This window comes from Cynocephalus volans, chromosome 14 (assembly GCF_027409185.1).
Source record: "Cynocephalus volans isolate mCynVol1 chromosome 14, mCynVol1.pri, whole genome shotgun sequence".
Taxonomy (NCBI): domain Eukaryota; kingdom Metazoa; phylum Chordata; class Mammalia; order Dermoptera; family Cynocephalidae; genus Cynocephalus; species Cynocephalus volans.
Window position 1 is genome coordinate 93,450,689 of NC_084473.1, and position 26,297 is coordinate 93,476,985.

General features: G+C 39.1%; 1 protein-coding gene and 1 non-coding gene across 4 annotated transcripts; both read left to right on the forward strand.

Moving 5' to 3' along the window:
• The first annotated feature begins 222 nt into the window (after positions 1-222).
• RNF149 (ring finger protein 149) lies at positions 223-24,619 on the forward strand. Of its 3 annotated transcripts, XM_063078455.1 has the most exons (7): positions 224-835; positions 10,088-10,338; positions 11,192-11,260; positions 14,278-14,360; positions 16,422-16,518; positions 19,855-20,053; positions 23,637-24,619. In XM_063078455.1, exons 1-7 carry the CDS (start codon positions 379-381, stop codon positions 23,678-23,680), a joined length of 1,200 nt encoding a protein of 399 aa, XP_062934525.1. In that variant the 5' UTR covers positions 224-378; the 3' UTR covers positions 23,681-24,619. The 3 variants fall into 3 exon arrangements, with proteins under 3 accessions (XP_062934527.1, XP_062934525.1, XP_062934526.1); XM_063078456.1 differs by lacking the exon at positions 16,422-16,518 and having other exon boundaries at positions 19,857-20,053; XM_063078457.1 differs by lacking the exons at positions 14,278-14,360; positions 16,422-16,518 and having other exon boundaries at positions 223-835.
• A 1,435-nt stretch (positions 24,620-26,054) lies between these two features.
• On the forward strand, positions 26,055-26,169 carry LOC134363476 (small nucleolar RNA SNORD89). Its single transcript, XR_010021727.1, has one exon. It is a non-coding gene; the product is annotated as a small nucleolar RNA SNORD89 (small nucleolar RNA).
• Positions 26,170-26,297: the final 128 nt, after the last annotated feature.

Sequence of the window (26,297 nt, forward strand, 5' to 3'; positions counted from 1 at the left end):
ATTGCACAAGCTCGGCCCCTGCCCTCGTAAGTCCGGTGTGGCGCAAGCCGTGGTAATGGCTGCCGAGCCCTCGCCTGCGTCTGCCGGCTCACCGGGATCCCGAGACCAGCAGACTGCATACTGACCTTGCAGAACTCAGGATCTCGCGCCTGCGCACGCCGCTGCAAAGCCTGGGCGGGGCAGGCGCCAGTGTCGGTCCCGCCCCTTCCACGGCCCCGCCAGGTGCGCGTGCGCGGCGGCCCCGCCCCCGCCCGGCCTCGCTCTTCCCAGAGGCACAAGGGGCGTCCGCTTCGCGCTGCTGGGCGGCTTCTCTCAGGCCTGCGCGCGCTCCGCGGCTCTGGGGGTCTCCCGCCTCCTCGTCAGTCTCGCCGGGTAGCCATGGCGTGGCTGAGGCGGCCCGAGACCGGCGTCGGGGCTCGCGGCGCGCTGGCGCTTCTGGTCCTGGCCCTGTGCGCGCCCGGGGTCCGGGGCCGGGCCCTCGAGTGGTACTCGGCCATGGTGGGCACCGAGTACGTGGAGCCGCGCACGAACCTGACGGTGCGGAGCGTGTCGGAGAGCGGCCGCTTCGGCGACAGCTCGCCCAAGGAGGGCGCGGAGGGCCTGGTGGGCGTCCCGCTCGCTCCGGACGGAGACCCCGAGGGCTGCACGCCCGACACGACCTTCCTCGTGCCCGCGCCCGGCGGCTGGGGGGCCGCGCCCTGGGTGGCCCTGGTGGCGCGCGGGGGCTGCACCTTCAAGGACAAGGTGTTGGTGGCGGCGCGGAGGAACGCCTCGGCCGTGGTCCTCTACAACGAGGAGCGCTACGGGAACCTCACGGCGCCCATGTCCCACCCCGGTGAGCGGGGCCGGGGTGCGGGGAGGCGGAGGCCGCCCTCTGCCCTGCGGTCTTCGGGGCTGACCGTGACCCGCAGGCCGCGAAGTGGAGCGGGGCGCGACTGTGGTAACTGCTGTGTTAGGGGAGCCTTTGGTGTGCGCGGTGCGGTCCCCGGGGGCTGTGGCGGGGACGCGAGTCTGCAGGCGGGAGGAGGTCTTGGTCTTTGATCGTGGGGGCGGAGGAGATGCCCTCTGAAGGAGGGCAATGCGGAATGCTCGAGAAAGTAAAACCCACTGGCCGTTTCCCAAAGCTGCGGGGTGGGTGGGAATCGAAGGTCTTCGCCAGCGCACTCCAGGGTCGGGTTGTCCCTTCACTAACGCGAGGCGATGGTTTGCTGGCACTCTGGTTTCTTCGCTCTCATGAAGTATGTCTGAATATTCTAAAATTTTGAGTCAGTACAGTTGGATTTAACCTGTTTTCTCCCTTGTCCTATCGGTATATACTCAGTAGGTTGTAACATTAGTTCTACTGCCAGTCATATTCGTTGAGTCTTGAGTTTACAGGAAATTTTTAAAGTTATTGTGATCATTCAAGAAAAGACCTTGCTTTTGTCAGGAGACGCGTCCTACACACACTGTTCCCCAGGGCAGAAGGTTGCGTCTTCAGGCAGCAGTGCCAGTTTAAAAGTTTTATTTTGCAAAATATCACCCTTGGAACTGAGTTCCGGTGGAGATACAACCAGTACACCAAGAGTGAACATATTTCTGTTGTGACTTCTAAGGTCACAGCTTATGCATCGCACGGTTGATTCATTATGAACTTACTGTTATTAATTTTTTTTAAGCTTCTGCTGCTAGTATGTCATATCCTTTTTTCCTGTATTTCTGTTTTTTGTTCTGTTTTTGGCTTCTTGAATGCAAGTTCAGAACCTAATAGTAAAATGAGAACAGAAAAGTGACATTGGATTTGGCCTATTTCGTGAAGTGATGGGAACGGTAGCCAGCTGAGGGACAGCTCTCTCAAGAATGTTGACTGAAGGTTGGCGGAAGATGCAGAGAAAAGGGCAGAAACTGTAGGGGCAAGGGAGGGTGGGGTAGGAAGTGGGAAGTGTATTTGAAATTGGATGGGAGTGATCTGCTAGAGACCGGGATAGACAGGTGATTGAAGGAGTCAGGTTTTTGAGAAGTCAGGAAGGCTCGCTCTAAAACCCTTGTGGAGAGTTGGGATTCAGACAGTAGAGCGACACTTCCTCAGTTGCAACAGGAAGGAGGGGGGATGGGAATGAGTGCAGATGTCCACTGGGCTAGGTACCACCTTTGGTGCAGTTATTCCAGTGGATACGAATCTACCTAATGTCATTGTACCCAAGCCATATTTCCACAGACTATCATGAAATGTCCTGTCAGATTTCACATAGCATTCCAGATACGTACAGAACACTGTGAACAGTGTTCCCAAGTTTAGTAGTTTGGTCAAAGAAAAGAGATATGCTGGCTCCTTGTAATCACTTCTGGGTATACACACGTCTTCTTAATGTAGACTTTTCTTTCAAATGTCAGGCTCATCATCCCACAATTTTTCAAATCTACTTACTGCATTTTTTGATAATGACATTAACATCTTTTCAGGCTAGTAGCACATGTTCTAACCATGATTCAGCAACCTTGTTTGCTTATATTATTGACATATCATTTATCCAGGCTCAGAAAAACACATCTTTGATGTTTGTTGAAATCCTCGTCTCCTGTTTTCATTATTAGGGTCCAATCTAGCCTTTTTAGTGTGAGAATAATTCTGTTTGAGAATAGATAAAAGAAACAGAATCACCAGTTGTTTTTTTTTTTAACGTACCCAGTGTGTTGACACTGTGCTCAGTGTTGTGCGAACAGTAGCTCACTTAATCTTCCTGATAGCCCTTTAAGGTAGATACTTTAACACCATCGTACAGATTGGAAACTGATGCTCAAAGAATTTAAATGACTGGCCCAAGATAACATTGTGAACTATGGCCAGATAATTCTTTGTTTTGGAGTGGCGGGTGTTGATGTCCTGTGCATTGTAGGATGTTTAGCTGCATCTCTGGCCTCCACGCAGTGGATTCCAGTAGCCCTCTCACAGTTGCGACAACCAAAAATGTCTTCAGATGTTGCCAAATGTTCAGGGAATGGGGGGATGGGTGACAAAATCATCCAACATTTTGAACCACTAACCTTCCAAGGAGATTAATTTGGTAGCCCTGTGACTGATGGATTAAACAAAGGAGAAGCTGGAAACAGGCAGTCCAGTTAAACTGGGACTAGTTCAAGTAGAAATATGAGGGCCAGTGCAGTAGTGGTGACTGCAGAAATGCAAAAGAAAGACCCGCACAGAACTTGGCCCAGTTGGGTACAAGGGCACAACTCTATCATGACTTTTTGAGGGTGGAGTAGAATTTGAGAATGGAGTTAGTTAGGAAGTAGAAGAGGAACCAGCTTTGACATGCTTGAATTTGAGGTGACCGTAGAGCCTCAAAGGCAGCTCAGGCTTAGGTTTCCTGTATTTAGTCATAATGTGGCTGCCCAGGAGAGACTGCTGATTCAGTGGTTCTCAGGATTGCTGCATAAAACTGGATTTCTACAAAATAACTAGAGATAGCTGGCTTGTAAAATTGAATACTGGTAGTCTCTTCCCAAGTCTCGGGGAATTTCTCCATTTTCTCTGAAACCTGTCTCTACTGGAATCCATCCAGTACAAGATATATTTTTGGATTTAAGTCAGTATTTTATTGTGCCTCTTAAAAAATCATGACTTTAAGATAATATTCTATCAGAACAACTGTAAGGACTGTTATAGTAATGCCCAAAGTCAGTTGTTTTCTTTAGCAGACATATATTGTGCAGCCATTTTGACCCAAGTATTCTACCCACCCAGGGATAGAAATGTGTAAGACACAACATGTCTGCCCCTGAGGAGTTTATGGTCTGGTAGGAACTATGAACAGAACTTTCCAAACAATATGGTTTGGGCCTCAATGGAATTATACAAGGATACTTCAAAAAGTTAGTGGAAAAATTGAACTAAAAGATAATATGAATTCTTCCACGAACTATTGAAGACCCCTGCATATGCACAGGTGCTCAAGGAAGCGTAGAGGAAGACCGTGTGGTGCAGATGTTGCAAGGGTACAGAGGTTAGCTTGACCAAGAAAGGGAGAAAGTGATAAAAGTCAAACCATTAAAATGAAAGTTTTTATAGAGTGTTGGCCTTAATGTAGATATTGTTGATTAATAAATGGGGTAATCCTTTAGCTGAAGTCTTGGCATGGCCTTTTAAGAATGGCACTTTCATTCTTTTTTTTTTTTTTTTAAGATGACCCGTAAGGGGATCTTAACCCTTGACTTGGTGTTGTCAGCACCACACTCTCCCGAGTGAGCCACCGGCCGCCCCACTTTCGTTCTTTTAACTTTCACTCTTTTACTGAGTGCAAAGTATCGGCAAGGCTTAGAGCTTTGTTTGGGAAAGGGCCATAGCTGGGGTCGAGGATGGGAGGTTACAAAGATGTATAAGGAATCCCTGACCTAGAAAGTTCTCATATAGAAAGATCTGCATTTTGTATTTGCAGAGCATGGTAAATAGTCTTTTATGAGTGAATAGTAAGTTCTTAATGATCTGTAATGCTACACTGAAAGATGGTTCCCAAAAAGATTGCATTTTGAAGGACAAGTTAAAGTCAGTGGGGAAGGTATACATTGTGTGCAGTAGGGGTGGATGGGCTGTAAGACATTCTGGATGGTAGGAATAGCGTTGTGAATGGCTGAAGGTCTGAGGTGAAGTGACATGTTTGGGAAAAAGCTCTCAGTGAGATTGTTGAGGAGTAAATTCAACAAATACACAATATTTTTGAGCAAGCCAACTTGTCCAAAGCATAATTTAAAATTCAACAGTGACAAAAAAGGAATTGCCTTTATTTTTTTAGGGTCCTCCTAGTTCACCTTGACCAACCATAAGAACATTTCTGTTTTGTCCATTTGCCAAGACATTTTCATTCATAGATGGTGTACTATTTCACCTACTAAGGAGTCTATAATTCTCCTTATTGGGTCTTTTCAACTATAGCACTAAAAGATAAGCGAATTTCTCAGATTGATTGAATTATGCAGAAACCCTTCTATGGGCATCACTGCTTGATGCTGAGGCTACAAAAACTAATAAATAAGAACAGGTAGTACCGGTCTAGTGAGGCAGAGACCTATAAAGAAATTATAGCAGCTGTGTAGAAAGAGGTGTATTTAAGAGGTGTTGATACATTGAATACACGAAAAGGGGAGTGGAGCTGAAAAGCCTTAAACTGAACTAAACCTTAAAAGATTTGACCAGGAATTCTCTGGGGAAGGGGAAGAAAGTGGAAAGAATTAAGTTATTGGAAAAAAGAAAACCTGAAAGTTCATGGGTTTCTCTTGCTGGAACTTTAAGTTGTGATTTCTTACTGCCCAAATTGGTTTTCTGAAACAGAAATCTAATGTACTACTTTAACTATTTCAGTAGTTCCCATCTCCTTCAAGAGAATGTTGAAATCTACTTTCAATAGTTTCCTTGGGAGGAGAAACGGGACACTAGACTCAAATGTCACTCTGAAGAATTATGAAGCTATTGGCCAAGTCAGAATTTTGTTACATTTTTTATCCCCATACCGGCCAGCTGCCAAAAACAAAAAACAATTTTTTACATTTTTAAAATTTGTTTTTGACAGGGCAATAAAAGGAACGCAGAAATTTGAAAAAAAAAACGGAAATCAACACAATTTTATTTTTCACCCAAAATTCTAAATTGTTATTCGTAATTTGGCTTGCTAAAAAATACTATATTTGGTGTTTATTATTATTTAACAGGTAGGTTTATGATCATGTACTATGTACAAAGACATTGTGCTAAGTGTGAGATGAAAATTAAACAAACTGCTTTCAAGGAGTTTTCCTGTCTAATGGTGATGTGTGTAGGTTCTTTGGGGGTGGGGAGATTGTGCAAGATGACCTTTTTTAATCAAGCAAGATTGGAAGCAACATTAAAGCCTGGGGAAGAAAATAAATTCTAAGGGCTTTCTCTCTCCTGTCCCAAGTCTTTGAGTTTCTGTTCCTTCTGTGAAGAAATTCAGCTATTTAGTTTGGAAATAAGCTGTGATTTGCTCTCATGTGCCAGTTAAGGCACAGCTGTACACACTGACTTGAGCGGCTTAGCTCTCTAGGATTGATGCATCAGGAGGTGAGGGTAGGGCCGCTGTGTGCCTGTGCCTGGCACCCCTTGGGGGTGTGCACATACTGACCCCTGAGCTGGTGTGTTTTTTACCAGTTCAACTGTCCTGCCTCCAGTTCATCCCCAAAAATGTTCTGGAAGAGTAAATTTTTGAGAGTCTTCAATCCTGAGTTTTACTCATTTAAAATAGTTCCCCTCTATTTGATCAATAGAATCTTGCTGCTATGACCATAGTATAGCAAACCGTTTAGCCCTCTTCCTAGGCACAGGTTTTGTTTTTGTTTTTGTTTAATAATTTCTTTTAACTCAGTGAACTAAGATTAATTTCCTAGGTGAAAAATTTCACATTTTTATTACAAGAGTTTTCAGCTCAGGGTGTCTAATACTCATTGTGTCATTATCCTTTCCCCCACCCCTCAGTCTTGAGATTTTAAGTGTTCAAGAATCTCTCTAATCTGTTAATCTTCCACCTCCCATGCATTCATTTATTCAACAAGATACCTTGTGTGTATTTTAGTCACTGGCCAAACTGGACCAGTCAGCATCCCAGGTAGGTTTTTATGATGGTTTCACAGCCTCGAAAACCTCTCTGCCTTTATTTGGTATACTTTTCCTATCCTTCAAGATGTAGCTCAAATGTGCCCCCTGGGGAAAGATTTCCCTACCACCCAAACAAAATTGTTCCCCCTCGACTTCTGTAGCTTTGTTATACCACTTGCTTATTAAATAAGTGACAGTCTAAAATAGAATCATTCTCATCCCCATTTTATAGCTGAAGAAACCATTTTAAAGGGATTGATTTGTCCAGAGCCCCAGGCAGTAGATAGCAGAGTGAGATTTGATCCCTGATCTGTCTGGCCCTAAAGCCTGTGTCCCCCATTAAGAGGGGACAGGGAAGGGATGCTGCCTTGGAGCTGGGTCTTCAGAACTTAGAAATGGCTTTTTCAGGTGGTGAAAAAAGATTTCTGAGCCCTCAGCTGTAGAATGATAATGGGGCCTCTTTCTGCTTCAAGTGAGATATAAATGCGAAAGTGCTTCGGAGTTGTTTTTGCCCTATCATCACACAAAGAACATGATCTCAGTACCAGAAGTTAGTTGTATCAGCTGTAATCATAGTATAGAAACAGTTTTTTGGGGCTGAGCCCGTGGCGCACTCGGTAGCGTGCTGCGCTAGCAGCGCGGCGACACTCCCACCGCGGGTTCAGATCCTATATAGGAATGACCGGTGCACTCCCGGGCTGAGCGCCGGTCACGAAAAAAAAAAAAAAGAAACAGTTTTTTGTTTTTTGTTTTTGTCCTTTTTGTGACCGATAAGGGGATCGCAACCCTTGGCTTGGTGTCCTTGGTGTCGTCTGCACCGCTCTCAGCCAGTGAGCGCACCGGCCATCCCTGTGTAGGATCCGAACCTGCGCAGCGGAGCAGCGCTCCCAGCGCTGCAGTCTCCCGAGTGCGCCACGCGGTCGGCCCGGGTTTTTGTTTTTTTTTTTTATTAAAGTTCTTAACTGGGATGGGAACATGGGGGTTCATTACGCTGTTCTTTCTATAGAATGTGCTTGAAATTTCCTGTAGAAGGTAGTTTATTAAAAAGACTTTTAGCTTGTAAAGTGCCATATAGTTCCCAGTGGCATAACTATCATAATTGTTTGTATATGTGTCTTTCTTAACTGCTAGGTGTTTATTTTCCTGAAGGCAGGAAATGCCTTCCTCCTTATTGTGTCTCCCCAGTGATGACATGGTAGGTTGTGAGAGTGCTGCAGAATCTGCGGCTAAGGGACACTTGAAGGCTCAGGCTGGTCATAGGATCAACTGCCAGACAGGGTGCCCTTCTGATGTTTCAGTAACGAAATCTCAATGTCCAAGAGCCACAGTGGATTTGCTACAGATCAAGTTTCTCTCTACAAGAAAATAGTGTTATAATATGGTTTCAGTGTAATGTCAGGGAACATTCTTTATGCTCAATTTAAAGTTATTTTTGAAATAGGTAATATATGCACATAGTACAGAATTTTTACTGTGTAAAATAAAGACTTCCACCCCATCCTGCAGCTGCCAGCTCCTGTTCTCAGTCTCTGGAGGAGCCTTCCAGATGTAGGCCATGTTGCTAGAAACATATAGGAGGTTTTATTAAGGACAGCATGCTGTCCACACAGTTTTACATGTTATTCTTTTTTCTCTTTTTCTACCTTTAGTACAAGCAGTGCTTGGAGAGTTGCTGCTTCAGCCTTGGTACACATACTGTAATTTATATAGGTGTTTTCTTTTTGATGGACATTTAGATTATGATAGCAAAAACTTAGAAAAAAACATTGGCTCAGGCTTTGTTCAGGTGCCTTGAAAAAGAAAAAATTAAAAATTTTAAAAATTAAAAAAACATTGGCAATAAATATTTTTACTAATACCTCATTGTGTACATGTGTAAGTACATCTGTGCAATTAACTTCCTAGACTCCGAATTGCTGGGTCAAAACAGACATGTACATTTAAAAATTTTTGATAGCCATTGCGCTTTATCCAAGAGTGTAATATGTAATAATTCACTCCCCCAACAGTGAGGGAGAGTGCTGATTTGTCCTCACTCTTGTCGATATAGTGTGGCCAACTTTTTGATCTTTGCTGATCTTACTGTAACATGTTTTCATTTGTACCACAACTTTTCCTGTGTTCAAAATCCATTTGTTAGGTAGCGGAGTGGTGTGACACAGGGCACAGGGTTTCTTTCTGGGGTGATAAAAATGTTTTGGAATTAGAATCTTTGATTTAGTTGGAATTTATTTTGGCATAAATTGTGAGATGATACCCAGTTGCCCCCTCATGATTTTTATTTTAAAGTAATTCATTTTACCCCATTGGTTTGGAATTCTACTTTTATCATGCATTAAATTCTTTCATGTATGGGTCTATTTCTGGACCTTTTATTCTGTCCCATTATTCTGTGGGTGTCTTCATACGCCACTGTACACCATTTTAATTACTTTAACTATAAAGATTAGCCAAGGTTTTACTGCTTAAAAAGTTTTCCTGATCATTGTAGGTTACTTTCCCCCTAAGTGAACTTTAGAAGCAGCATTTTTAATTTTTTTATCCTATTGATTTTTTATGGTTATTGCATTAATTTATAGCTGGATTCATTGTAAAATTGGTTATTTTACCCCTTTTCTGTTTTTCTTATTTTTTTGTTTGCTTATATCTTCAGAGCAATGTTAAATGATAGTGATCATAGTAGAAATTCTCATAGCCTCTCTGCTTTTAATGGGCACGCATTAGACATTATGTATTAATATTCATAAGTGAAACTGGTCTGTATGGTTCTTTCATTTGTTTTGGTTTTATTTGTTTTTGTGACCGGTAAGGGGATTGGAACCCTTGGCTTGGTGTCGCCCGCACCATGCTCAGCCAGTGAGCACACCGGTCATCCCTATATAGGATCCGAACCCGCGGCCTCGGCACTCCCAGTGCCGCTGCGCTCCCAGCACCGCACTCTCCCGAGTGAGCCACAGGGTCGGCCCCTTTCATTTGTTTTTTACTTACCATGTTTGGTTTTATTATCTTAGAAATAATTGTTTTAAATTGTTATTTATTTATTTATTTTTGGCAGCTGGCTGGTATAGGGATCGAACCCTACACCTTGGTGTAATCCGTGTTATCAGCACCATGCTCTAACCAACTGAGCTACCCTGCCAGTCCTATCTTAGAAACAACTTTAAAACTTCCTTTTTTTTTTTTTTTTTTAATCTTTTGTGGAACAATTTAAATATTAGTGTTACTTGTTCCTTAAAAGTTTGATGGGAGACTTCACCTGTGAAACTGAATGGTCCTCTGGCTTTTTTGGAAATAGTTCTTAGTGATTTATTCTACTTCTTCTAATATAAATCTCTTTTCTCTTTTGGAACCAGTTTTGTTAACTTATGTTTTCCCTGAAAATTATCCATTTTATTGAAGTTTTCTGACATATATGCATAGGTGAACATGGTACTCTTATATTTCTCTTAACTTCATACCTTATTTTGTGTTCTTTACATTGATTTCTTTGTTCTTTCTCCACAGGAACAGGAAATATAGTGGTCATTATGGTTAGCTATCCGAAAGGAAGAGAAATCTTGGACCTGGTGCAAAAAGGAATTCCAGTAAAGATGACAATTGGGATTGGCACCCGTCACGTACAGGAGTTCATCAACGGTCAGTCTGTGGTGTTTGTGGCCATTGCCTTCATCACCATGATGATCATCTCATTAGCCTGGCTAATATTTTACTATATACAGCGTTTCCTGTATACTGGCTCACAGTTTGGAAGTCAGGTAATTATAGATGACTCTAAATTTTGCTTTTTAAAAGATATTTCATAAATATATCTCATATATATTGCTTGAAGTTATATGTGACCATATTCTTAATTTCATTTTTATTCATAATATTTAAGTTTTCCTGTGACTTTTTGAAAATAACTTTTTAATTGGGCTATATTAAATTTTCTGTTTTGTGGGAATTAGGTACCTTTAAATTTGGGTACCTTTTTTCACATTTGGTTCCTGCAGTTACCCACTTAGTCCTTTTCCAGACACAGAGGAATGACAAAAAAGCCTGAGATAATGTGGGCCTGCCCTCATGTCACCTTGGTTCTCTGACTATGCCTAGAGGCGAGGAGCAGAGAGGAAGGGGCTTCCCTGTCCCCACTGGGGAGCAGCAGTAGAGCCGGGTATCTGCAGAGAAACACTTGTCTCCATAACAGCAAAGAGCAAAACAAAGAGCCAGAAGCTTCCAAAGGCAGACCTTTTGAATGTCACGCTTAACTCTGTTGTGAAAAGACCTTGCTGGCTTGATGACTAGGAAGGGCTCTTTCCTTGCAGGGAACTTACTAGATGAGTATGTTACCCCCATCCTCAGCCTATTAGTTTCTTACCGGTATTTAAACATAAGAATTGGTTCTTTCTTCAGACATGGAGTTGAAAACAAGTATTCTTGATCAAACAGCTCTTAAGTTACATATGTGTTATTTTTATGTTTATTTTGTAGTTATTTTCAGTGTAGTCATTTAACTTTGATGTTAAATGAATGTTTTTCTGTATGCTTGCTTATATTATCATATATGACTTTTTTAAAAATAGTGATTTAATTTAAAATTTTCAATAATCATATATTTTCCTACCCAAGAGCCATAGAAAAGAAACTAAGAAAGTTATTGGCCAGCTTCCACTTCATACTGTAAAGCATGGAGAAAAGGTAATGTTTTTATGGTGGATTTTTTGTTTTTGTTTTTGTTTTTGTTTTGTGGTTTAGGCTAGAGAACGTCTCTGTTATGTGTCTTAAGAAATACTTTCTTTCCAGTCTACTAATTCACTACATTGAGCATGTGGAGTTTTGGCTAGTTTGAGTTAGCACTAACTTTCATGTATGTGCTCATTTTAAAGAAGGGTTGGCAGAAATATTCTGCCATATGTGAAGAGCCTTTCAGGCCCATGCTGTCCAGTATGGTAGCCATTAGTCACATATGGTTATTTAGATTTAAATGAATTAAATTGAATTGAAAATTGGGCCGACCCCGTGGCGCACTCGGGAGAGTGCGGCGCTGGGAGCGCAGCAACGCTTCCGCCGCGGGTTCGGATCCTATATAGGAATGGCCGGTGCGCTCACTGGCTGAGTACCAGTCATGAAAAAGACAAAAAAAAAAAAAAAGAAAATTGAGTTCCTCAGTCTATTCTCTCTGATCCCCTTAATCACCAAATATTGGCAGAAAATATTGGGATTTGTGGAGAAGTGGGGAGAAAAGTTGTTTTTAAGACTACTTTTTTAAAAAGAAACATTTTGACATGGCCTGTCAGTTCATAATCATGAGACCTGAAAGTTCATAATCATACTAGAGATTTAAAGCATTTTTGAAATAGAACAGATCCTAAGTGTAGAACCTCAGATTCTTAGAGGATAGATTCCTTGAAAGTAAAATTTTTCCTAATTTAGTAGTAGTCTTTTAATAGTTCATTTTCTGTACTGTGAAATGTTGACTTAAAGCTATGGGTTGGTTCAGTTGTTTTGATTTTCATTTTAGCTCACTGAACTGTTGAGACTGAATTGAGTCCACCCTGCAGTCTCCACTGCCCCTTCAAAAAAAAGAGTAACTGCACTTAAGTATATATCTCTTCCTCTGGCCCACTGAAGGATTAAAACAAATGTAACACTTTAAATTTATAGACCTTTGGTTTTTTAAAAATTGGAATCTGATATTAATAGCTTCTGTAGTGTATTTAACACTAAGATACTCTTGGAATTGGCTACGATTCCTTCTCTAATAACTTTTACACTTGAAAAAGTTAGTACTTGTAGTACAGTTGAATTTTAATAGTTTGTGCAAGGAACTGGTTTCTTTCTATGCAAATGTATTTAACAGAAAAAAAATTTTTTTAAATCACATTTCGTGGTTTAAGATTAGTGACTGATTTACAAATCACCAAGGGTCCTTGGGGAGCTAGCTTCCAGTTAATACCTGTGACAAACTGCACACATTCAGCATAGCTAGTTACTTAACAAGCATGTGACTTTATGTTCCTCTTGAAACATGCCTTCTACTGTCCTTAGCAGAAAATCTCAATTCTTAAATTTGAGAAGTTGTAGATTCATATGTGTAATTTACTTTTGTTTTGTTTTGTTTTTTGGTGGCTGGCCAGTAAGGGGATCCAAACCCTTGATGTTGGTGATATAACACCAGGCTCTAAACCAACTGTGCTATCCAGCCAGCCCTAGCAGGGCTGTTTTACTTCTGGGTTTTTTGTTTGTTTGTTTGTTTTTATATGTGTAATTTACAGAATCAGGTCTTTGAGAACATAATATATTAACATCATATAGGGAACATAAGAACATTTTATCCTTTTCCTATACAGAACAGTTTTGAAAATGCTTCTAGGGACTGTTTTTTGAAAGTTGTCAAAGTAATGGTTATAAAAAAAGAGGATACCTAAATGGTCCATGGAGTATTTACATGGGTTTTCTGGCAATTTTACATTTTAAACTTGTACAGAAAAGTAGTTTCTTCAGTTTACGTCTTATTCAGTTCTGTAGACTGGTGTTTGTTTTCTAATTTTTCTTTTCTTTTGGACTCACAGTAATGTATAAAGTTGCAAACCATTAAACCAGAGACTTTAAAAATGATTTCATCATTCTTACTTGGCATATGATAAATAAGTGATAGTAAAAAAATAAAAAATAAAAAAAATAAATAAGTGATAGTATTTACTTTCATTACAATGCATAATTTAAAATGTTACAGTTAATTTTAATACATTCTTGAATAACAATATCTCCATGTTAAATCAAATTTGTACTGCTTCCTTGTTAACAAGTGGTACACATTGCTAAATATTTTTTTTAATAATTACATAAGGACCATGTAGATGGTTCCATAAAATGAACTTGCTACAGTTGCAGCCACATGCAGACACTGATTGGTAGTTAGTTCCTGAATCCCTGTCCCAGAGTCCCAGGAAAGAATCCTCTTGGCCTGCCTTGAGTCAGATGACCACTCTAGTTTCAGCTGCTTTGACTAATCAGATGGGACCAGGGGTTACCCAGAGAAGTGGGGAGGGCCATACCACCAGAAAAGTCTATGACCCATAGATTCTTGGAACTGGAAATTTTGTCACAAAACTGCTTCCTCCCTGGCATTATTTGTTTCTTTGTACCTTTGTTAATTTGTTAGATGAAAAATGGTAACTTATTTTTAGTTTGTAACTCTTTTATCACTAGTGAGGTGAATATTTTCAGATTATTTAACCATTTGCAGTTTCTCATTTGCAAGTTGTAACTCTGTTCTTCAGCAAATGTAAATTTGTTGTTTATTTTTTTAGTGATTCCAGAAAACAGGTAGCTTATTGGATATTCATTATGTTTATATCTTAAGTTTAATGTTTGAAAAGTAATTTATTTTTTCATAATCTGGCAGGCATTTACATTTCTACAGCCCTTAAAACAGGAGTACTTAAAAACCCATGAACACTAGCTTAGTAATTAAACTCTGTTCATGTCTGATTAGGCAGACAATGAAATTTTTTCCTTTTCAGCCAAATTCTTTAGATAATCTCTTGAGAGTGGTAAAAAGTAAATACCAATAACAATTATCTGTATTTTAGTTTCAGGTTGTACCAATGTAGAATAAGAATTCATCATTGTTTTGGTCAGGGTATAGTGAGTTTGCCAAGGATATACTGTATACCAAGGATATAGTAAACACTTTCCTCTTCTTTTCACAGGGAATTGATGTTGATACTGAAAATTGTGCAGTGTGTATTGAAAATTTTAAAGTAAAGGATATTATCAGAATTCTGCCATGCAAGTATGTTCTTTTTACCTACTGAGATGTTAAAAATTATTTGACAAGTTTCAGGTTTCTGATAAAAGAGTTAAGTGTCTTTTATGATATGAAGATCTTGTGATCATCTTATCTTTTAGAAAGAAGCTTGGACTTCAGTATTGTCTCTAAGGCTCTTTAAAATCGCTTTGCCTAGGAGACTTAAGTGACCGTCAAGACCCATTATATATCTTTGTTATAGATTGGCTTTTAGCCTTATAAGCAGTCTTCATTAGAATCCTGGGAATTCCATCATTTCATGATGCAAAAAGTATGCTGTGTTGGGAGCAAGAAAGATGAAGGACCCAGGCGCAAGGGCCCAAAAAGGCCAGCAGGAAGTGGGTCAGGGAGGGCAATGATATGCTATTATTTGCACCCTGACTTTGGGTTCTTTTTGAGGTTATGTAAAATAAATATTCCTCCCTTTACTCTGGTTACACTAGGGGGTTTGTTTTAGCAACAGAAATTGTGTTTTCCTTTTTAGTAATGGGACACTTTGATAACTTTTCAGAAGAATTGCTTAGTTAGCCGAATCATTTGTATACAGAAATTATGTTTTAAGTCTGGTCAATTTTAATTATACTTCAAATCTGTTAGAAGCGAGTCACAAGTTAATATATAATTATGTTTTGTTTTGTTTCCAAAGTACTTTAGTACAGATACAAGTACTTTATAGTACTTGTACTCTTTAACTCTGTAAAGGAATTCAAGGAAACAAGTATCAGAATAATAAAATAAGAGTTTCCTGAATAAAGGCTTAAATCCACAAGCATTTATATGGGTTGGTGCTGTGGGTGCTTAATGAATTTGGGACAGTATAGGTTGTTCCTGTCCTATAGAAATTATTAAAGTAGAAAAGAATTTTAACTCTAGGCTAGTTTAGGGCAAGTCTTTCTGACTTAAAAATGGTGCTGAGGATGCTGTGCAGATGGCAGCCCTAGGTATACGCTGCTGGCTCAGCTGGAGTTTTTGCTTGACCCTCAAATGCAGGCATGTTACACATGCACGTTGCCTGGTCTCCTTATTGGGGTTTTGACTTTTCCCCCTATTTTCTCCTGTGCCTTTTTTCTGTAACAGATTTCCCAATGAAGCCAACATACTTCTTTTGTGTTTTTGTAAACATTATTCCTTTGGGTCAGTCATTTTCAGTTTGAAGATGGAAAGGTCAAAAGACAAGCTGGACTAAATTATGTTATATAGTTAAGTACTGTTTTTTTTTTTTTTAACTGCACTAGTGGGTTTCTGTTTGAAGAAAAGGTCTTCAAACCACAGTAGTAATAATGAACAAGCATTAAGTATGTGCTGTGCCCAGCAGGTGCTGTTGAGCACACGTTGCGTGGTGCAGGTGTAGAGAGGGTAGGAGCCTACTTCAGAGTCTCATCTATTGAGTCGCACAGCTGGTGTTTGAGCCCAATCTGACTGGCTCCAAATCCTATACCTTTAACTCCTTATCACCCATAGAAAATGGATTGATCACACAGGAGGAAATGTTAGCCAAGTAAAACAAGAAAATATATATGCCTTTTTTCTTTTTTTATCATGAAAGTGGTAGGTGCTCATTAAAGAAAGATATAGAGTGTACAAAAATATGTAAGAGAAAAAATAAGCCTTTTTAAGCCTACCATCCAAAGATGATTTGTTAATATTTGCTTTATAGTATTTCCAATTGAATCATTTTATGGACTTATATAAGATACTATCAGTTTAGTATAAGTTTATTTATTACTGTTAATTTATTTATGTGACATTTATTTCCAAAAGGCTTTCAGGTAACTTACAAAGGCACATAAAAATGTACAGCCTAGCAAGAGATGTAAATAAACCATGCTGTTTTTGTGGAGGGAAGGGAAAATTTCCTTAGAAGTGCCAGATTCTGTTTAACGTGGAAAGTAGAATAGATAATGACGGGATAAGTGAGTAGACTAGAATGTTGATTTGACATTAGCTAACTGGTAATGAGAGGAAGAGTTAGTAGAATGTCTTATTACCTTTATAAGATATATAAACATTTATTTTAAGACATTAACACATACTTAATTTTTTTAGGCATATTTTTCATAGAATATGCATTGACCCATGGCTTTTGGATCACCGAACATGTCCAATGTGTAAACTTGATGTCATCAAAGCCCTGGGATATTGGGTTTGTTACACTTTTGCTTATATTCAATTTCTGCCCCTCTTCTTCCTGAGTGATTCGATTTCATTATTGACCAGAGGCAAGAGGAACGGACAAAATGCTCCTTCTAACATTCTTGTGGTTCTCTGAAAAAATTTTCCTTTTTACTAAACATAAATTCTTAAGGCAGTCCAAAAAAAATCAATGAACTAATTTTATGATGGTAGAATAATATGATAGGATGTTCCCCAGAGAGTTTGTAATTACTTAGAGCAGTATGTTTTGGTATACTATACTGCAGAATGTATATATGTTAGTCAGTTTTTTATGAATAAGAATCATAAAATGTTTGAAATGGAAGGAGCCTTATACATTTTCTGGCTTAAGGTGAACATTTTACATGTGAGGAGACTGAAGCCAACACTTCTTGACATCAGTTTTCCCCATTCCTGGGTTCCAAAATCAAATAGTGCTGGGGACATTTGTCCTGCATTGAATCCATCAGTTTGTGATACTTAGGTGGTCATAGGACCTTCTTCAGAAGACATGAGGGCAAAGTGAGAGGGAAATCATAATAAACTCACCTAACATCCCATAGCTAGTTAATGGAGAACCAAACACAAGTTTACTTAATTTCAGAGTCCAAGCTGTCTACTACTACCCTACCTAAAGACTGGAACATAAAGGGAAAAAGTAGATTTTTCTAGTTATATTTTTTATTGTTTTTAGAGTATACAATCTGTTAATGCTTTAAAATACTCTCAAATAATAAAGAGTTTTTAAATAAAGATTTTTGGAAAAATTTAAATATCAAATATATTTTTCTTGTTGCTAAACATATTTTTAGACTTTCCTGTAGAATTTATTGTAGCATTAGAAACTACAAAGATTTTTTTTTAATGATGATCATTTTATGCAACTTAAAGCCATATAGCCATGTCAGCTTCTGTAACAGCATCACTAAAGCATTGACCCATGAAACAAGAGTATTCTGTGGCTGCAAGTCTGCTTAAGATGTCCTCTCATCTTGTAGCTTACTCTGTCTTCAAAAGATACTTAAGATCTTACTTTAAAAGATCCTTCAGATACTATAATTCTCTATAAATTATGGTTTTTAAATGTGCATTCCAGAATGCCTTCGCTGTAGGTCACGGGAAGGGGGAAGGTCAGTGTTCAAGAACTGTTTTACTCGAAACTCATTCTGCTTTGATATCTAGAAAATTGGTCTTTCCTCTAGAATTTCTCAATTTGACATATTCATGGTCCTTACTAATTGCAGCTCTGTTTAGCATGGCATAATGTGCTTTCTTAATGAACTTGGCTCATCCCCTCTTTGCTCCAGAGACTGTAGCTCAGACAAGGGACATGAGCCTTCATGGTACAGCATTTTAAGTAAAGAGTACAGGGAGCTCGACACATTTTTACCTTGGCAAAGCTTTAGAATTCTTTTCTTTCTAAGATACACTCTGAAGCTCATTCTAAGTTGTTTTCTTCACTAGTCAGTAATTTTAAACCTATTTTTCATATTTAGACATTTGTTTAAAAGGAATTTGACTGACCTTACCAAGGACTTTAATCCTCATGGGTTTTGTTTTTGGAAATATAGCTACATATATATTTCATATATTAAAAATCAAGATTCTTCATTCTACATAAGGTTGAGTTGCTTTCTTAGATTGGTAATTTCAGAAAGTTAGAATGTGTATTCCCAAAATGCCTAATTTATTTTTCGAAGAACAGAAACCTGTAGTAACTTCACATCCAACTATGAGATTTACTTGGCTTTCCTTTAACTTTCTAGTCTTTAGCCAGTATGCCATTTTCTTTAGACCCTTTGGCCCCTCCTGCGTTGGATGTTTCAGGTAGTTGTGACATGCTGTCTTGTGGTAGGTAACTAGTTCTCTGTTTCCTCAGAGGCATGGTGAGAGTCGCCAGCAGTCTCTCACACAAACTTTTTCCGATTTGCAGCTAAAACCACTTTGGTGTGCCACTTGTTAGTGGTGTTTTCATTCATTCAGCAGGCGTTGATAAAGGGGTGCCGCCTAAGGGGTTAGATCTGAGCTTGGCTCTGGGGAGACAAAGATGAATAAGACACAGCCCCTCTGTGTGGGCTCTTGAGGACTTCACTTTCTGGACTGGTAGGGGCCAGGGCATGCACCCAGACACAACAAGGCGAAAGAGGCACGTTTGCAGTGCCATCTGCAGGAGCACAGAGGAAGGAATGGCTCCCCTACCAGGGCAAATGGGAAGACGGAGGGAGTGTATTTCAGAGGCGCAGCCGAAAAGGATTTGTCAGACACATGAGTGCATCACAGACTGATGACTGTCAGAGGGAGAACAGGTGGGGTTTCAGGCTAGCAGTTCAGTTTGGCAGTTCTGAGATAAACAGATTGGGGTTGGGCTGAGCCAGAGTCTGAGCATTGTGATGACACAACAGCACCAGGAGTTGTGGCTCGGTGTATCGGGAGTAGGAGGGGGAGGGAAAGCTCTGTGCTGGCTTTGAGGGTGTTTAGTTACTGCTGGGGGGGGGGTGCCGGCTCTAGAGCACAGGTGGAACAGGGCTGTGGGCACAGTGGGAGCCTCAGGCCAGCCTGCCCTTAGCCCTCAGAGCCCAGGGGCAGAGTGCCCAGGAACAGTTCCTACTCGAACAGTAACCCCTCGTTTCATATGTCACTTGACCAGCAATTTCGTCTACTCACAACATGGCTTTGACTCTGGTATTAACCAAAAAATGTTTCTGGATATCCCCCAAATGCTGAGATCTAACGTAGCAATGCTGCTGGAGGCTCCAGCCTTACTCTCATTATCTTACTTTCTTTAAAGCAGCAAATGGAAGAGGGAGGGAAGTTGGAGGCAGGCAACAGCTGAGAGACACCCTGTCTGTAAGGAAGGAGCCAGAGTTGATTTTTCTTTGTAAGAAAACCAAAATACAGTCTGAAGCCCTTTGTTGTTCTTGAAACCTTGTTCGTCTCTGAAACCCTAGCGCCTTGCCGTAAAACAGCACGGCAGTAATTAGAGTTCTGGGCTGTGGCCTCAATAAGTAGCAGACAGCCAGGCTGGTTCACAGACAGTGAAGCCTCCGTTCAAGCAGGCTTCCCTTTATGCTAATAAATGGTATAAAAGGTAGTGTTGCTTGTGTCAAGGTGGAAGAAATAGTTTTTAGAATAAAAACGTAGGGCTTGGAAAGCTGCTTGCTGAGAACTAATTCATATTCTCGTGATGCTCGATAAAGGAGACATTGGTGTGCTTTTTACCAAATTCAGTGTATAAAAGTAATACCTTGTATGAATTATGAGTGAGATGATAGATAAGGTTTGACCATGTTACTTAGAAAAGGCATTTTCTTTTCTAATTTTCAAGAGTGAGCCTGAGGATGTACAGGAGATGCCTGTTCCAGAATCTACCCCGGGAAGTGTTTCAGCTATAAATTTGAGCATCACTTTACAAGATGATGACAGAAGTGATGGGAGCAATTTACCATCGCCTTCCACTAATGAATCTGTGCCGCAGTGTGATGCCAGCTTTAAAGAAGATGCAGGTGAAAACACAGCATTACTAGGTAAGTAGCTTGCAGGTTATAAAACAATGTAGTGTTGTCAGTAGTTGAAGAAAATGAAGAAATACATAAAATGCAGAAAAGCATAAAGGAAAAAATGAAAGCCATATACCACACCTAGAAGTATTATTTTAACATTTTAATAAATATCTTTGCAGATGTTTTTCTGTGTTTAAGGATGGGGGAATGTCACTTGCTGTTAAGAAACATGCATTTTTCACTTAACATATGAGGCTCTTTCTGTGTCAAGAAATAGATAATTTTTATAGCTGCATAATATTTTGGATTTTTAACTGAGCTAACCGGCCAACCTAATTTCTTTAAACTTAATGGACACTTACTATCAGCAGTACTTTGAAATCATTACATGTATATATTTACCACTTGTCTAATTTTTTTCTCTCATTCTGATAGGTAAAATATAGTGAATTGCATTTTTTTGATTACTGATGAGATTACCCTCTTTCCATATTTATTGGTCATTTTTATTCTTCTCTTATGAATTGTTCATTTCATCCCTAGCTTATTTTTTTATGGAGATATTAATTTTTTCATATTGATCCTTAGAGCTTTTTATGTATTGAAAATATATTATGTCATTGTCATATATTTTGTGTATTTTCCTCCTAATTTCTATGTCCTTCGACTTTTTGGGGTGTTTTAATGTTAAAGTAGTCTAACTTCTCATTCTTCCATGGTTCTGCCTTTGATAGCGTACTAATTTAGGAAGGTCTTTCTATCTCGCGATTATAAAAATACTGACCTATATTTTGCTAGTTTTTGTGGTTTTGTATTTAACATTTAAATCTTAATCCACATTGTTTAAGGTGTGAGGGAGATTTAAGTAACCTTTTTTTCCCCCATGTGTTTAACCATTTGTCCTAACATTGTTTAGTGAATAATAATAATTTGCAAGGCAAGGCAAATTTTTTCATCTTTATTTATTTATTTTTTTAAATTTCTGGGCTATTCTGTATTTTTTAAAGATTAATTCTAAAATCATTTTGCTAAATGAAAGAAAATTCCATCAGAAGTTTTATTTGAATTGGATTAATTTACAGGTCATTTTAACTGGGAAGAATTGATGCTTCTGATTTTGAATTTTGGCATCCTGGAAGAGGAAGCATATTTTTCCAAAGCAAAACTGAATCAGTTTATCTTTTAACATGTTTAGGATCTGTAAGGCAAAGATAGAAATATTAGAATTAAGTTTCAAATGACTACCAGAGGAGGATAGAATACATTATGAAAGAAAAGGGGAGAATGGATTTCAGAGAATTGTAAAGTTGAAGTGGGACCAAGCGGGCACCCAGGTGGGCACCAGCCCCGCACGCCACCTCCTACACAGCCACAGGCCTGCCCGTGCCCGCCTGAACCGAGGAGGGGCCCGCCCACCAACCAAACAGGAAGCAAGGCGGCACACTCAACTGCACCGACAGTAGGAGAGTCACCAGCACAGCCTCGAAATAGAGGAGGAGGTCTTTCCCCTCACAGCCCACTCCAGAGTAGTAGAAGAAACAAGTGTCCTACCAGATGACCAAACATCAACAAAAAAATACTAGAACTACAAATAAACAAATAGATATGACACCACTGAAGGAATATGGTAATTTTCAAATACCAGATCCCATACCGCAGGAAACCCTTGAGATGTCTGAAAAGGAATTCCAAGCACTGATCTTAAAAAACTCAAAGAGATAAGAGAAAAATCAATGAGAGAACACAAACTAAAGTTGAAGGGGTTGATCAGTTGTAGGCACTCTCTTTACCAGCTCTCTCGCGGAGACTGGACCACTTTGCATACAAGGCAGCACATTCGGTTTATAAACTGGCTCTTATTTTTAGGAATCCCATTATATTGAGCCCAAGTGCATACCAGGGTGATTTTTGCCATTGCCTTCAGACTCTAGAAAGAAAACCAAATCTACTTTCTCTAGTACATGACCACCCTTGAGATACTTGGACAGATAAAGAGTTTTATCCTGATGAAATGTCCATCAGAGGCAGTCTCCAGGTTTTTCTGCATCCTTGTTACCTATAGTGCATTCCAGTTTATCATCATCTCTCCTCAAATGCTTAAGCTTAGGACTAAGATAATATAATTTGAAATAGTGGATAGAAATAAAGAAGGTGGACAAGGAAGCTAGGTTTACAAAACAACAGAAGGTCAGACACATTCTGAAGAAGCTGGATCCCCCTGCCCCACCCCAGCCTCTCCTGTGGGCTCACTTTCTATTTTCTCTTCCTGTCCTTTCTTTATTCCCAAGTATTGTTCAGCAGTAAATTGACAAGTAATTTATATGTTGATGTTCTTTCTTCCTTATAACAGTAACAATATAAAATTTAATTTAATTTAATATAATATTAAATTAGAAAAATCAGTTATTTTAAGCGGATATTAGTACTTCTAGAATATAATGTAGTTTCACTTATAGTTGAGAAAACATCTACTAGACTCTCGGGAGCAACTAGGAAACTGGTGTGGGAATTATTGATGGTAGACCCCTGGAGAATGTGTCCCTGCCCAGTGCTGCATCCCCTGTCCAGCTGACCACCTTCACTCACTGTAGGGAGCTCAAAGCATGTGGTTCTGGGGGGTTGGGGGAGTTAGCAAGATGTTGGCCAAAGGATACAAAATTTCAGCTGGACAGGAGGAATAAGTTCAAGAGGTCATTGTACAACATGGTGACTAGTTAATAACAATATGTTGTATACTTGAAAATTTCTGAGAGAGTAGATTTTAAGTATTCTCAGCACAAATGAATGATAAGTATGTGAGGTGATGCATATGTTAATTAGCTTGATTTAGCCATTCAAGCTAATTAATGTTAACTAGCTAATGTTAACTAGCTTGATTTAGATGTGTATATATCTCAAAACATATTGTACACCATAAATATATATAATTTTTGTCAATTTAAAAAGTAAACAAATTTTTTAAACTGGGGGGAAAGTTTAATAAGATTGCTTATCTTTTTTCGCCATTAAATAAAAGTTTTAAATTGAAAAAAAAAGTATTTTATTCTGCTGCTATATTTAGGGAAGTATGCTATTGTTATAAGAAGCCTTTTGTGCTGAAGGGATTTTGCATTCCTTTTTTGTACTCCCAGTAATACTGATTTTTCTGGATTTAAATACCAGCTCCTCTTCCTTGCCATCTATAAAAATGGGCATAACAACATACTGTACTCCGGCCTTGTAGGGTCAATATATTGTGCCTGGTAAATGCCAACTATTGTTTTCATCATCGTCGTCATAGCTGCTTGTTTGACATTTGAAAACATTTTCTAGTACCAGCATGCTAGATTGCATCTTTTTCTTATAGCTCCATGCCGATCAGATTAATGTTGTTTAGGCTAATACTAGAAAACCTGTCACACTGTATGTGAGGAAGATATTTACACATTTTTCTTGTTGACCACCTTTCTGGCATGGGTTGTCATTTTTGCGTGTAAGTTTTGTTTAAATTTTTCTGTAGTTTGTTTATTGAACCATCTCCACATGAGTAACTGTGTTTGTGTAATTGAAGTTGGGAACATGCCTACCAACCTACTGACATAGGGTGGCTTTTGTTGCTTTGTTGCAGAAGCCGGCAGGAGTGACTCTCAGCGTGGAGGACCCCTCTCCTAGCGCATGTGCCCACCAATGGCATCCACCGATGGAGCTTGGCTTGAACAAAAGGACATTTTATTTTTTTTACTTTAGCACATAGTTTGTATATTTGAAAATAATGTACATTACTTTACTTTTCAGATTCTGATTTGATATACAAAGGGCTGAAATATTTTATTCTTAGAGACTTTTTGATTAGTCTTCATATATTTATCTACTAAAATATAGTGTTTACAGTAAACAATGTGTTGTTTCAGACTATTGCAAAGATGATGACTAAGGAAGGCACTCTAATGTAAAGGACGGTGGTGCTTGTAAACGCCAGACTAGCCACTCCTGTACTGTAGAACAAATTCTGTTTCTCAAGGTTTTTAGACTAAGCACACCAATTTTAGACTAGTTGAAGTGAAACTGTGTGATTAAGTTCAATAATTGATCACATGGGCTTTCCCTGGAGGAAGGACTTTTTTAGAACTTTAAACTTGTAACTGAGATGAGAAATCTACAGCTTTCTTGAACATCTGTATATAGAGATTTCAAAATCTGAGAAGTCTTGTTCATTGTTTGGAATTTGAGAAAAGCATTAGATGAATTTAAGATCTGCATTTTTTTCCCTTTATTACTTAGTTGAACATCTGTATATAGAGATTTCAAAATCTGAGAAGTCTTGTTCATTGTTTGGAATTTGAGAAAAGCATTAGATGAATTTAAGATCTGCATTTTTTTCCCCTTTATTACTTAATTTCTTGTGATACCTCAACGGGGAGGGAAATTTCATTTTTCCTACAAATAAAAATGCTGAGATTTGGTATTGCACCTGAGCATTGAGTTCCTCATTGCCTCGTTAAGGAAATCTAGTAGACATACTGTGATTGTTTTTTTTTTTAATGATGAATGTATTATATTGGTTCCAATTGCGATTTAATCTTTACAATTAAAAGGGTGAAAAATGGAGAATTTTGATTTTCGTTGTTGGAACAAAATAACCAGTTTTCTCGATTAGTTTTTAAGCAAACTTAATACCATGGCCTTGCTTAACCTCTTGTTTGCTGTTCTGACTAGTAGGTGAAAGGAGCAGGCTACTGTAAAGCTTTTGGAGACTGTTCTCTGTTTTATAAAGTGATTAAATAAACCTACACCCTGCTCTTTTCTCACTTCTTGGAAGTGAAGGACGAGGAGCATAAGGCAGTTATTTTTTAGAGTGTCGAACTGTAGTCCTTTGTTATTTCTAAACTAATCATTGTATATATCCTTATGTGTAGGAAAAAATGTTTCAGAAAAAAGTAATTTTAAAAATTATGAAGAATTTATCCTTGTAGCCATATCTAGGATATAAGGGTTTATTTTATTTCCTCAAGTTATTTACCACACACACTTTGAGTCTGGCTACTCATTGTAACGTACTCAGTGAATAAACAGTTTGCAGCAAAGTCTATGGCCAGATCCAGTATGAGGAGCTGTTGAAACAGAAAACTCATCTTACTTGGAGCACTTATTTTAATAGATAGACTCAAAGTAGGTTTCCATAACAGCCACTATCTTTGAAATCTACCCTCTGTGGTTCAATGCAAATAGGAGAATATGTCCTTGATTCTGTACCTAGTGGACTGTTTGCTCTTTGTCTTTTAAGAAACATACTAAGGAAAATGCTTTAATTAATAATTCCTCCCAGTAGCTAATGAAGCTGACTTTTAAAAAGAATACCGTGGCAGACAAAGGTAAATTGTTTCTAATAATCACAGAAAGTGTGATTTCTTAATCAGCAGCTGTCAAATATAGCTTCCTTTAATTCATGTTTGAACACTAAATTCTAAATAGAAGAGGTTGGAATAATTATTGTCTTATCTCTAGAAACACAAGTCTTTAGTAGCAAAAAGAAATTAGCAGGAGAAGAAAACTCTTCAGTACTTTGAAAGGAAAACGTTTCTGTTGATAAAGTTGTTTTAGATGGAAATAAACATGATAAAGAAAGGTCAAATATTACTAGAATTTTTGCTGAAACTTTAACGTTGATGAGATGCTTGGAAAGTAGATGAAGAAGACAGTAAATCAGAGAGATCTGGTTTAGTTCAGCCATGTTCTTTATGGCGGTAATCACTTTCCTCTTGCCGGTTGTCCTAAAAGCCATTTATTCACGTGTAATGTAGTGCAGTATTTTTTTTTAGCTTTGCGGTTTGAAAGAGACAGTGTGTCCATGACCGAGAAGCTCTCTGTAGTTCCTGCCTGCCTGGTGTACTTCTTGACTCCCCAGCCTTGACTGGCGTTCTGACTTCCCAGCAGAAGACCACAAAGGGCCAGAGAGGTTTAAAAACCTGGCACCGTTTTGCAGGTAGTAAGTCTTTTTAGGGATCTGGAACGTATAGCCTTTCCCAGAAGATATCTCCCTGCAGCTACTGAGGAATGATGACAATAAAAGGCCGAATTGCAGTGTTTCCATCAGCAGTTTGCTCTCTATTGGGTGCACGATGACAAAATCTCCTGAAGCGAACCACTGGCCTGACCTCAGTAGCATCAGGATTAAAGCTTCCTATCTTGGGGGAGCTTTCTAAATGGGAGTGGCCAACACGGGCATTCCCATAGACAGCAGAACTATTTTTAAGAAAAATAATCGGTAACCCTCAGACAACAGTGGGGC

Coding starts and splice junctions, on each gene's coding strand:
- RNF149 (XM_063078455.1), top strand. CDS start 379: ATGGCGTGGCTGAGGCGGCCCGAGACCGGCGTCGGGGCTCGCGGCGCG. Junction 10,339..11,191: donor GCTCACAGTTTGGAAGTCAG/GTAATTATAGAT, acceptor TTCCTACCCAAG/AGCCATAGAAAAGAAACTAA. Junction 14,361..16,421: donor ATCAGAATTCTGCCATGCAA/GTATGTTCTTTT, acceptor TAATTTTTTTAG/GCATATTTTTCATAGAATAT.